General features: G+C 39.1%; 2 protein-coding genes across 3 annotated transcripts in view; both read right to left on the bottom strand.

The window, feature by feature from the left end:
• Positions 1-946: 946 nt before the first annotated feature.
• On the bottom strand, positions 947-1,565 carry LOC108608299 (CG43733; the record flags this gene model as incomplete). The annotated part of the gene is made up of 1 exon (XM_017999630.2): positions 947-1,565. A coding segment is annotated over one exon (474 nt), but the record flags the coding sequence as incomplete, so codon positions are not given.
• Positions 1,470-14,023, bottom strand: part of LOC108607786 (guanine nucleotide-binding protein subunit gamma-e) — a 44,078-nt gene continuing 31,524 nt past the window's right edge. The window contains exon 2 of one of the 2 annotated variants that reach the window (XM_017998826.2): positions 1,470-1,680. In XM_017998826.2, the coding sequence (XP_017854315.1) occupies positions 1,575-1,680 (106 nt within the window). In that variant the 3' untranslated portion in view covers positions 1,470-1,574. The remainder of the gene's footprint in view (positions 1,681-14,023) is intronic. The other variant, XM_017998825.1, reaches the window with a different exon arrangement.

Below are 14,023 nucleotides of genomic sequence, written 5' to 3' on the forward strand. Positions count from 1 at the left end.
TGTTGCTTTGTTTAAAAGTTTTGCGTTTGATTTTAGCAAGTTGTGTATTCAAGTCAAAAAAGCTTTTTTCGAAAATTATTTTGTAAATTGTTTTTTCCTTTGGCATACCGTTTTTTGCTTATCGACGCGTTGGCAATGAAACAGCAAGATCATTTATCTCATTACCACACATAACAGTATGTTACTCTACATAAAGATTTTAGCAGCTTGGATAAGTCAAAAACTTGTTCCAAAATTGATAAGTCAAAAACTTGTTCCAAAATTCTGTGTTATAAATTGTTTCGTTTCGTTGGATGCAGCTCACATGGAACGTTGGTAATGAAACAGCAAGATCTCTTGTCTCATTACTACATGCCAAGTGGCTGGTCCTACGAAATGGAAACCGTGTGTAAAATACTGCCCATAAAATAGTTGGGATTTAATTTTAGGCTTGTTTAGGTTAAATCAAATGTTCATAAATATGCTACTAGGGTTACCAAAATCGGTTGCAAACAGTTTGGTAGAGTTTCTTGACTTCATTTAATGTGGGTGGGTTACATTTATCGAGGCCTAACATGTAGGAAAGAGTTACTCATTTTTGGCTAATGATATGATGGTAGCGCTGTCGACTGTGGAAGTATGAATTGTTGATATATGATAATGATGATGATGATGGCTTTAAGTAAAACTGAAAAGTTGGAATAAATGCAGGCATGCTACTGAAATACTAAATACTGAAAGCAAAATAGCGACTACAAAAGAATCCACAGAGATGAGCGAGTGAGCTACGAGAAAGTTAAACAACGAGAGCGATAGTAAAACGCATAGAGAAAGTAACGAGACGACAGCGACAACGATGAGAGCGAGAGCGATTGTGCTTATGATGAGTTTATCGAGTACGCAGTACTCGATATGCTTCTGCTTGTTCTTCATATTAGTTTTGTTGCTCAGTGTACTATTTGAAGGGTATTTTTAGTTGTATATTTATTGAGTTTTGAGTTTGAAAGAGTTGCATAATTAAACAACTTAAGCTAAGATCTTACTGCATACCCCATGACTGAACCATTCCAATCCCAGGCCACTGCCCCATCTATCTTCATCGCTCATCCATTCTAATGCCAGCGCCGTCGAGGCATCATGAAGTGCTCGCGCACTAGCTGCCAAAACTTGCCGTGCAGCCAGAGGATCAGCACCACCAGCTGCATGAGCAGTGGCCATTGCTGCAGCTCGTGTTGTGTGCGTCGTTTCAATTGCTGCAGACGACCCTTGGTGCCAACGAGGAGGCATTCGTGTGGTGCCGGTGGTGCATAGCTTAAGTTGTAGTTGTAATAATAGTAATAATTGTTGTTGTAATGCTGCTGCTGCTGTTGTTGTTGCTGCAGCTCTACTGAGATTATATCTAGGGAATTGATTACTTGGCTGCTACATTGATTACTGCTTAGATAATTTGCCTGATCCCTTTGGTATTGATCTGTAGTTTGTAATGTTGTTGTTGTTGCTTTTGCATTTGCAGAATTCAAATTGTTGTTGTGGTTATTGTAGATTTGATTTGAGGATTGTTTATCATTGCGGTATTTTTGTGGTTTACGATAATATTACATGATGATACATTTGCCCTTTTCGGCCCACGGATTGTTCTTCTTATCGGGCGCATTAATCAATGGATCGTTCTTCTCATTCTCCTCAATAAAGGAGCGCATTCTGTGAATAAAAGAAAAGTAAACGCAGCATTAGCATTGTCACATATCTGAAATAATTTCAGCTAAAGCCCACTTCATGTTATAGTTTACTCCCTCTAGTCACTTCAATGACTGCTGGCGTTTAAGCACATAAAACGCGTAAGCTTAGCGTTTAGAACAAGAATCAAGCCATTTTGAGAATTGCATAATGGCCAAGTGCTTAAAGCTAAGCAGACATAAAACAAGCAACGGGTCGCATTGACTGTTCGCTCCTCGTCCAGCTGAGTGCACGCTTATGAAAAAGGAAGCAGCAGTGTGAAAATCAAAATGGTGTGGGTCAGGCGCAAGCACTCACAATTGAGAAACTGAGAAGCAGAGCAAAAAAATGAGAGACAGAGAGGCGAAGAGCTGGCAAAGTCAGCAGCTTTTATGCTAATCTGCGCCCAGATGGACATTAAAAATGTTCAACATTTTGCATGCGCCATTCAAATTACAGCTCAGCCGACAGTCCCGCCCAAGCCCGCTTAACTTGTCCCCTGCTCTTGGCCAACACGCACACCGTTGAAAGCCGTCTGCATGCATATTACTTTAGCATTGTAATTGCTGCTGTTGTTGTTGTTGTTATTGTTGTAATACACTTTTCCTTTAGCGCCATAAAAATGGCTGCCCTGTCTTTTACATTTGTCTCTCTTTCATTCGCTTGTCTGTCTTTTTGGCCATTTGTTTTCGTTACTTTTGCTCAAGACAAAATATTCTGCACACTTTCTTCGCCCATCTCATCGTATTTTATTTTCTTAAATTTTCCATGAATTTATTTCGCCAGCAAAAAACGCAATGCAAAGCAGCAGCAGCAGTTTTTATATAGATAAAAGTTGAGCGTGGCTGGATGTGGGGGATAACACGTTCTGCATTTCAATTTACTGCATATATGTATGAACATTCGTTTTGTTTCTTTTTTTCATGGGTTCTGCTGGCAAAACATTCATTTCGTATTACGTGGCGTATGCGTTATGTGACATTATCAATTTAGCAAATCGTTCGCTGCTCAATTTCAGCAAATCAGAAATGCAACTCAAAAAAACAAAAATGAAAAAAATGCTTATAAATATTGAATTTATTCAGAAAATTAAGAAATATTTTTGCTGTGCAAACGTCCAAATTGAAAATAAAATTCTTATCGAGCATCTAACGACAGCAACTGTTTTGATTTATGCAGCGATTTTTAGTGACCATAAATTTCTGTCAGTAACAGTTGCTGGTTTATTGGCCAATGTACACATTTCTGGGAATAATTCAAGACAAAATTCAATTGCAGCTTATTCCGACTTCTGAATGGCAATCACAGTTTTCTATGGATTCAATTTCAGTTTTTTTTTTGTGAAATTAGTTTTGCTTTCGCGGTTAAATCTTTGAAATTTCCATGCTGGCCAGCAAAAAAAAACAAATTGAATTTTGCATATGAAACATGAAAATGAATTGACAAAAGCAATAACTCAAATGTACAATAATTTGTTTTTCTATTTATCTAAATTTAACATTTTGTTTGGGTTTCATTGGCTTTGCACTTTTTAGATGTAAAATGTTTATGCAATGTCATTTAATCTACTTATCTATAAAGATACACAAACTGTTGTGTCTGAAAGGTGTAGGCAATCGGCCACGCCCACGCATGTAGGCGTATTTATGCATAATTTAACTAACAAGACCTTGTCGACTTTGTTGGCCTTGCTCGCCCGTGTGAGTGTGTGTGTGTGTGTGTGTAAGGGCGTCTCTGTTTCCTTACTCATTTTCCGCATCAACAGAGCAAGAGGCAATGCGATGTGCAGACGTGCAAAGAAAAAAAGAGCAGCAGGCTGAGGTAGGAAACCTGAAACAATGCCCAACGAGGCTAATGGGCTTATGACTCTGCGGTTTTAGCCGGAATAACCTGCAGGCGGTAGCCGCCCAAAACAAAACATGGCAACCGAAAGCTACAGTAACGAATGAACGAATATAGAAGTAAAAGTATGCTGAAATCATCAAAAGCAAAGAGCTTAGGGTTCGAGCTCGTTTTTTTTTTGTTGCGGCTAGCGAACATTTTCATAACCCACTGTGACATTTCATTTCGGGCCACAAGCTATGAAAGCGTTGCTTATCATGTATTTATAATGAGCGCATAATCAAAAAGTATTCTAAGCATCTTAAAGCAGGAAAAGGGTGCTGCTGCTGCTTAAAAATAAATCCACGCACATTCTCACACACACACGCTCATTGGCGCACTCACTAAGCTCAAGGTATTCGGCGCTGTCAATAGAATGGAATGTCATGAAGCAAAATATACACAGAACAGACTTGGGCGAGTGCTCTAAGGGGTTTTATGATAAGCTAAGCTGCGGCTATGTATATGATGTAAACTGGAGAATGTGGGTAACAAGCTATTGTTGGTGTCACCAGCGCTGATTGCTGCTGCTGCTGTTGATGACATCATCGGCAGCTGTAAGCGCGAAACTTTGCTCATAACTGTAAGACGCTTTTAATAAGCAGTGTTGGAAACATGATGAAATGCCAGGCACATAAAGAAAAGTTTAAGTGCGCCAGCTGCAGTAAAGTACCAGCTTCGTAGAAAAGCAAAGCTTTTTTCACGTAAGTAGGTTCAATAAAAGACACTTGAAGAGAGAGAGTGAAACAAAAAAAAAAAAAAATGGCGCCATCGCAAGCGGAAGTAGTTGGAAACTAATTCGCAAGACGTAATTAAATGTACAGCAATTCAAGAACGCTGCCTCTTCTCGACCCCACCCGTTGCTCCACGAATTTTATGTGCTAATTAAAAGCACTTCCGTTTCAAACGAGACGCACATGCAGCTTGTACAGTTATAAAATGTGGCACAAAAGTCATTTGAGCGCACTTCCTGCCAACTGTAAATGGACTAGACAGCATTTTGCTCTTAGTGTGTTAGGGTCAGCTAACCCTATATTATAATACACTTTGACATTTTTTAAATAGAAAATGGAAAAGAATGTCACGTGTCATTCGTGTCAGCTAATAGGCAGAAGCAAGAAAATAAGTCGATTGAGCTGTATCTGCTTGCCTGCCTGTATGAGCAGCAAGAACTCAGAAGCTGTTAGAGCTAGGAGCACCAAACTTGATTTGTAGCTACTTCTATTCTCATCGCAGAACGATTTTATTTTAAAAATTGGTAGTTCCTTCCGGTTGCCCACAAATATGTAGAATAAATTTTATTATTTATATTTTACAATACAATACAATTTACAGCGCAACCGAATACATTCAAAATTTGCGTATGCAAAAATTGCTGTAAGTCGTGAATCAAAGTGTATCACAGTGTTGGCTGCGCAAAGCTTTGTTGCGTGCTTGTTTTGTTTAATTTTTTAATGTGTATTTGTATACATATGTGTTATGTGTATGTATGAATGTGTGGCAGTCATTCTGTGCAGGCTTGTTGGCTGCAATTATGGTTGCTTTAGCTAGGCATAAATGGAAAATTTAATGAAATTTGTGGTATAATTTGGTAGCTTGAGTTTATAATTAATGCCAAGCTATACAATGTGCCCAAAAGCTTGTGGCAAATTTAAGATTTTAAAGCTGAGGAGTATACAAAACTCATATTTTGAAATCATCATTGAACAGTTTAATCAACTTTACTTTTTTAAGAGCAGATATGTGGTTCCCATTAGCCTGAATAGGGTTAAGGAATTACAGGAGGGAGCAGTCTATTTAATAAATATTTTAAAGCAAAGTTTTTTTATATAAAAAAAATTAGCATACAAAATATTGTAGGAATCAATGGATTGGAATGTAATGGCTTAAAATGATAACTAAACACCTTTTATTTTGTCATAATTGAAAGTTCTTTAATTGCTGCTCTCTGCTTTCATATAAGTATATTCTTATATGTATTTACATTTTACAGTCCTAATAAATCAAGAGCTGCCCAAAAATAAATTAGTAAGCTAAGGTACTAAAGCTAAAAAGGACTAAAGCTATTAATAAAACCTAAGCTCTGAGTAAAAAAAGCTTAATTTAAATCCAAAACACCACACAACGTATATATGGCACACGTATTTAAGCGCTCATTTACATTTCCCATAGCAACCCATCCACCCACAAACATACTTAAACCAGTTAGCCATTCGTCTTTGTCTAGAGCCCTGTTGTCTCTTGTGAAAAACCGGAATACAATATGAACGTTGATTTATAACAAACTCTTACACACGCACCTGGAAAACATTATTTATCGATAGCATCGCTAAGCATTCCGTAGAAGCACCATAGAAGCATTGTCGCTACATAAGCTTCAGTAGCTTAACTGTGCCACGCCCTTCGACGCCCACACAAATTTCACATTCAGTTTGTGTAAACAAACTGCGACAACCACATGTCAATTCACATCTGTGCTTCTATTCTTATCTTACTCACACCCCCTCAGAGTGATTATGTTCCGGTCGCGTATGTGACACAAAATGCAAAGGCCTGAAATTTCATTTCATCCATATTTTAATTGCTTACGCATAACTGCCCTAAGTCCCGGCAAAGAAGAAAACTACGCCAACCTTCGTCATAAACTAATTTCTAGCTCATTTCACAGCAATTTATGTGAGCGTAGAAGTGTGGGTGTCGGCCTTCGCCATGCACTGCCTTTGCTAAATTTAGCATACTTTGAGGCGCACAAACAACACATATTTAAACTAAGCTGAAAGGCACTTATAGCACCGGTAAGAAGACCCTCAAGCCAAACCGCCAAGCTTAAGCGTTTTGTTTTCATGCAAAATATGCACAACATCTTCATACATACATATATATTCGTGGGTGTGGGTGTGGGTGTGAACATGTGTGAAGACATGCTTCCAGCTAATTGCATTTTAATGCGCATTATTCAACTGCCATTGTGCATAGGTAAACATACCGAATGGATACAAGGTGTTCATTCTCATTTAATGTTACATATAGTTTGAAACAATTGAAATGAAATCAACGACGAATTGGATCTTGAACATTATTAAGTTGGCTTAAGTACATATATTTAAAAATCTTACAAGCGATTAGCAATACTTTGACAGGGTATGTTTATGCTGCGCACCTTAGCACATGTCAAACATTAATTATACGAAATATGCAAATTGTAGCGCGAATGTTGCATTCCATTAGCTTAAAGTGCCTGCAGCTGTCGTCAGCAAATCCGACTGCACAGCAATGCTTTAAGTCTTGAAGTTGCTGCAGCATTTGGTTTCTTCGGCTTGACTGCACCTTGGTCGTATTCTTGGATGGCTTCATGGCATAGATTAGGGCGCTCAATGCCGCACGTTGCACAAACAGCGTTGAAAGACCAAAGACTTAAACTCAAACTGATTTGTGCGCTGCAATCAGAAAACCACAAAAAAAAAGGGAATTGTGCAGTGAATAGCTGAGATTGTTTTTACCAATGAGCGAGTGGGCAGCCTGCAAATACTCTTGGGCATACTTATCGTATAGTTATCGCTCATTCTAGCCTTGTTAGCTCAATTGCTGGGTATGCCTGTTACTTGATTTGCGTCAGCTGTTGGCTGTGTACAGACTATGTTTGCATTTCAATTGCAAAATCAGTGAGCAATTTGGCCAAAAGTAAACTCAACAGAGCATCTGTTACAAGCTGGCAGCAACCATAAAAGCAAACTAAACGAGAGCTAATCGCTAGCCAGCAGCGCTAGACGTAAAAAGGCCAAGGCAAGCTCACAAAAATTGTGATATGCTTCGACTGTGAGATGTAAAAACTTTTTGCCACTCTCGCTGGCGCTGGCACGCTGGCGCGAGCGCTGGCTCTGGCAGCTTTATTATGCACCAGAGTTGCCACAATCTATGCAGCCCAAGAGTGCTTGGCATTTTCTTAACCACTTTGGCAGAACACTCGCCCAGCCGAAACGAAAGAGTCTTGTAGTGGGTGGAGGCGAGGGTGAGGGTTTGGGCGAAGGCGGTTGCCTCTAGCCTTTTCATGAATAGCAAATCAGGTTGAAAGACAATCCCAGGCAGGTCGGTTTTGTGGGCCAAAGTCTATGGCCTGAGCGGCCAAAAGCCGCAAGCTCGCTCTCTCTCTCTCTCTCTCTCTCTCTCTGTCTCTCCTCCTCTCGTTCTCTTTATAAACACGGCAAAATGGGCGACAGCAACAAATTCCTAAAACAAAAAGCTGCACAAAAAATGTTTAGCATGGCAAAGCGACGCACACAAACTATGCTAAGCGAAGGCGGAGGCGGTGGGCGGAGGGCGGTGTCTTAACTGCACTAGAAATGTTTTGCATGCCTGCTGGTCCACTTTTTTTTTATATATGTATATTTGTTGTTGAATTGAAAAGAAATTGTGCAAAAAACACTTGAGCCAAGTTCTGAGTTCTCTCTATGGTCTGATGACATCATCTACGTTCTTTTTCCTGCTGTCATCTTTTCAAGTGTTTGTCAAAGTTTGCCCCAGGTTAGGCCATAGAAATTTATTGTTGCTGTTGTTGCCTTTGCCATTTCAAAGTTGCAAATCAAATGACGTGTGACAAGGATATCACATCCTCGGAGTAAGGCAACGCGAATAGCGCTACCCCAAGCATATAGTGAAGGTTAAAGTTCAATCTGATATGCTAAGGTAAGTAGGGTTTTAAGCAAGTCTTCGAAAATATCAAAAAGCGTATGTGCATAAATTATAAGTTTGCCTTGGGCTTCAGCATTTATAGTGATTAATACATGAAGTCAATAAAAAAAAGCAATAAATACTGCGCTCAACATAAAATATATATTTGTTTGCTAAGAGAGGAGCTTAGCATATATTTAGGTCGTTGCTTGCTTAACTTCAAGCATCCCATACAAGCCGAAGTACAGTTACGATAATTACAGTTACGTCTGCTATGCCTTTCTCTCTCTCTCTATCTCTCTCTCTCTCTCTCTCTCTCTCTCTCTCTCTATCTCATGCATACATATTGCAAAATAAATGCGAGAGCGGAAATTGAATACCAATAATTGCAAATTTCCTGCTATCAAAAACTTGGAGAGTTTTCAGCACAAGCTAAAGCTGCACCGAGACCAGTTTAGTCAGGGTTCAGTTTGCCAGGATGTATACTAGCAAACAGCGTTAGCTGTAGCCTGGCATCTATTTGCATATTTGATTTGTCAGGCAACACCCAGCAGCCAGCAGCAAAGTTATGCTTGCCTCACCAAATACCTGCCACACGTGGCGTATGCGTGACAGCACTTTACACTCAGCAGCTACAACTAGCATTTGTGATTGTGCGTCGGTATGCGTCTGTGTTTGTGTCTCATTAGAAAGCCACAGCAACCGCAGTGCACGCCAGTGTGCCTGAGGCCATGCAACACAGACTTGCAATTGAAATTGAGCTGGCTATATAAAATATCTGGCATTGTCTTACTCAACGCACACATGTTCGTGTCCTTAATCAATGGCAACGGCTGGTACTTATTAGGCTGAAATCCTATCTATCTAGCACTGTAGAAACAATCTTCTATGGTAAACGGTAATTGCAGCGCCTAAACTTAATGCATATTTGATGCTTATTAAAGCCAAGAGAACTGAAAACCGATACTAATTAACTGCTAAGTCTGCTTAATGCTTCGGTGCAAGACATTTGCCTGCTCATCCTGCAGACAAAGGCACAAATATTAAATATGACAACAACAACATGACAAGCTGACAATAAATTGTCACTGGAATTAGTGTGTTTGGCTTTAAACTTGGCTAGGGGACCAAGCATGTATAAATGTCAATTTAGCTGTAAGCTGAAAATAAGAAGAAAAAGTGGACCTCACAAACTTAAATCCTGTAGTAAGAATTTAATAAATAGATTTATATTTTTTGCAATAATTTTTCTTGATGGGACTTTAATAACTTATCCCGTTTACACAGATAAAAAATTTAGTTTTATGCGTGAACCACTGAATTAACCGCAAATCAAGTTCAACTTGATTTAAGTATAATGCCTTACATGAACTCTTTCGAATATTCTGTACATTTCCTGTGGCCACAACTTTCAACATTCAAAACTTTATATTTGGTTTGGTGTTTTCTAATATTTTTATACCTAAACTTAGTTATTTATTTTTGTAAATATTTTATTGCATAATTTTAGAAATTGCTTCTCGAAATCGTCGAAATGCTGGAAGCCAGTTGTAATTAAATCTCTGGAGCACATGCTATGCTCAGCAATAGCACAAACATTATTCCAGCCAAAAAGCAAAAATTATAGCAGCACGTGTCACATAAAATGATGAACCACACCACACACACATCATACCCCGTTGACATTTGTCTTTTGTCAAGCGCGCGGCTCAAACACACACACACACACACAATCGCAAGCGGCCAAAAAGTAGGTTAAGCGATTTTCTTTTGTTTTGGAGCTGCTGCGGCATTGACTATGGTTAGATGGCTGCCTGTAGATGATTAATTGAAGTGGAAAATAGCTGGGCAAGCAGTAAGCCGTAAGTAACTGAGCGCAACAAATATGATTGATAGCTGAAGTTGGCCTGCGGGGCTAACTTTTGCTTTGTTTGTTATTGCTGTAGGCCTTTTAATGAGCATTGTGTTTATTTTTTTGGTAAAAGTGTAAAGGGTGCGGTAACGTGATTCTATCACGTCACGTTACGTCACGTAATGTAACGCCAGCAGCACACACATGTATTTACATAGTTAATTACAGCAGGCCGTCTCGCTAACACCTGGCAACCAAAACGAAACTTAATTAAAGTTTGTTGCCTTTCAATTTGTGTAGCAACAATAACAACGGTGTTTTTGTTGTTAATACGTTGGAACAAGTCCTTACACAAATTGCATAACAAAAACAGAAGAAAGGAGAACGCAGCGCAGCAATTCAATAAATGAAAAGCAAAGCACAACAATCTTCAATTGTTGCTAATTCCAAAAAGCAATTTGCCAGCAAAAGAGTAAACTACAACAACAACAAAGCGCACAAATTAAATGTTGTGACAACGATTTTCATTTGTTCATGGAAATTTCGTAGAATTCTGTTGGCCTTGTCTGCTTAAATTGGACACTGGACACACGCTGCGATTAATCTGTTGCGTCTACAACATTTGACATCAAACAGAAGCAGCAACAACTGCGGCCCACACGCGAAAGTTGAACTTGACTGACTTTTGAATACGCTTGCCGAAACAAATTTAAAATTTTTATCTTTATATGCATGCAATTCGTGAGACATGTTAGACATGTAATCTATGTATAAGAAAATGTAAAGCTAAAATAAAATATTTTTCTGCTAATTAAATATGTTATTAGACTTTATGTTTGATCAATTAATTGGTCATTTTACATAGTTTTTCAATGGTATTTTTAGAGTGTATTCTTCTTCGAGTTACAAGTGTAAACAAAATTAAAGCATCGCATTTTCATTATTCTATGCACCAGAGTGTGATGCTTTAACCAACTAGTGGGCACCCATTGAGCAAAAAATTTGGGTCAAAGTTGTTAGTGAAAAATGAGCGCGCGTAGTGTGGACTATTAAAAAGAACATTATGTCCTTAAAAGCTTTTGCAGTTGGAGTAGTATGCAAATAACTTAATATTTTCATAATCAACTGCAAGGGAAAATCTCACTCCAAATATATCTATTTGGATATTATATCCACCCATGGCATTTGGAAACTAACAGTTGCTATACGTAATTTGGAGAAGCGGAGCGTGCACTCTAATTGATGCCTCTGTGTGCTGAGTGGTGACGTTTGAAAAGTTTGTGTATCCTTTTAGCGTTAACTGTACTTTTGCTGTTGTTGTTATTGTTGGCCTGCGGCTGCTACCGCACGCGCACGCCTCTCTTTGCGCTTCTCAGCTTATAGCTTCTACTGCTGCTGCTGCTGCTGTTGATGTTTGCGCTCTAATTCGCCGTTAAGTGGCTTTTGGACATTTGTTGCGAAACTTTTCTATTTTCTCGACAGTTTTTTCTCGACCGCCCACTTGCTGTGCGTCTAGTTGTTGCCGATACTTTTGGCGTAGGTTCGCCTGCGGTTTACACCAAATAGCAGCGCTTTAGGGTTCTCTTTCGCTAAATTAATGAATGACAAGCAAGTGGAAGTTGTCCAGTTTCGTGCCCCAAGTTGCTCGCAACAAAATGTTTAAAGTGTTGTTTGCAGCGAGTTTTGGCACAAAGAAATTGTTCCAACAAGTGATCGATGTTTCCCCAGCTGCTGATAGTTATTTCAATGATATGAAAACACTGCTTCAAGTAGTCCACCTCTGAGTGTTGTGTTTTTAAATACGCCTGTGCATATATATTGGGATTTCTTTTTTTATGTGCTCGTTCAATGGTCACTTGATGTTGTCTTTCCTTTCTGCAATCTGCAATCACAATTTGTTGGCCATTTCGTTTCATAAATAAACCAATAATTTCATTTAAAGCCCGCAGCAAACGCTGCCAACCTCAGCCACCAGGTGCGCTCAAACACACACGTACAAGCACACACACACGCACACACATGCAATATGTATCTGAGCGTGTGGGTCATAAAGCTTTACGAGCCGTCGCTTCATTGTTATGGACAATGATGGGCAAAGCAGCGGCACCGCCAACGCCAACAGAGCATACAAGACTTTTAAGAGCGCAGGCAGCAAGAACAACAGAAGAACTTGTTTTAATTATAGCACCTGTATGTTGAGAGAAAACACATACACACACGCTCACCTGGGTACAGTCAGCCACAAAAGGCTACTGTAGCTGCCACATGTGGCACGATGCATTACATATGCAAAATTTAATTCCGCAAATGTGAAACGCCTCACGCTGGCTGCAACTGTGACTGTGTCGGTGACTGTGACTGTGACTGTGATTGTGAGTCAAATTGAAATCACACTATGCTATGCTGACTGCTGCTTTCTCTTTCTCTCTCACTCTCTCTCTTTCTCTTACTCATTGTCACTATCTCTGGCCATGCCATCTCGCTGCCACTCTCATTGTCTTTGAGTCACGCGTTTTATCTCTGTGCATATTTTGCGACCAGACACAATTTAACAAATTAAAAAAATCAACAAACAGTGAGTAAAACAACAACAAAATGTGCCACAGCTGAACGGAAGACTGCCAGGAAGTAGCAATCCGGACGGATACGTGCAAGCTGGCATGACCATGACCAAGAGTTTTGCAAATCGAGGCGTAAAATATGCTAAAATTTACGTCGTCGTCTCTCTCTCTCTCTCTCTCTCTCTTCCTCTCTCTCTCTCTCTCTCTCTCTATTTGCTGTCATTTACTTTTGGTATGTGGAACAATTGTGGGCCGCACATCCTGCGGACCAAGCAAACTGCATAACCAAGGCCGGCTGCAAGTTATTGTGTATTAACTAATTGCCATTTGCTTTAAACGCTAGATGGCGCTGTGGTGCAGACAAACTTTAAACTTTATTGAGAATAAAGTGATGACAAAAGAAAAACACTTGTACTTACAGCTTTATAATTGTTAAAATATAGAGAGATATGTATTCTTTGGCATACTCACCTGCAAAAAATAGAAAAAAAAATTTGTTCAGTTTCATTCATACATAAAATATTTAACTTTATAAATATGGAATTGGGATTAGCCTGTGAAGTTAAATAAAACGGCAAGAAAGCAGGCAGCGATCAAACAAAATTAAGTATCGATTAGATTTATATAAGTTTATCAATAGCTTTTAGCTCAGAGTAGAGATAATAGTTGAAGCAAGGATATTAAAGAATTATGTGTGGCAATAATTAAACTTTAAGTTTCAGCTTACATTTTTCCATATATGGAATATAATATAATTCAAACCTACATAAATATTAAACTTATGTACATTAAATATTCATCAAACTCGTTTAGTGAAACCTAATTAATTGAAACATATTATGGCACTTCCCACTAATCTCATGCGTTTAATGGAATTTTTTGTAAAAATCAGTTAATCATATGTACATATGTGTATATTCCGTTGGGAGGCTCCCTACTCGCATATTTATTAACAAAATGCTCGACCCTTTTTTACCACGGCAAACATTCATACATAGATGTCATGGGATTTACTTTGGCACACATAGAAGCGCATGTAACTGTGAATTATTAAGTGGAACCGAGAGCTGGATACGCTGTTGCTTTAATATGGTATTAAGTCATACCATTTATTATTTAAGCCGCGCCACAATTCGGCGGCCGTTGGCTGTCAAAAATGCAATCGCCAAAAGCGAGCGAGCAGGCGAATGAGAAATGAGAAATGAGAAAGCACATGCAGCGAAATTCAATTTCAACTATGGCTGTGAACCAGCTGAAAGCAGAAAAAACTTGGATGATGGGTGGGTGGGTTGATTGGTTGGTTGGTGGGTGCCACTGTCAAAGGGTGGAGGCCAACGTAACGAGACGTAACCGTTGTTTGCACATA

Source organism: Drosophila busckii, unplaced genomic scaffold (assembly GCF_011750605.1).
Source record: "Drosophila busckii strain San Diego stock center, stock number 13000-0081.31 unplaced genomic scaffold, ASM1175060v1 chrUn_07, whole genome shotgun sequence".
Classification (NCBI taxonomy): Eukaryota; Metazoa; Arthropoda; class Insecta; order Diptera; family Drosophilidae; genus Drosophila; species Drosophila busckii.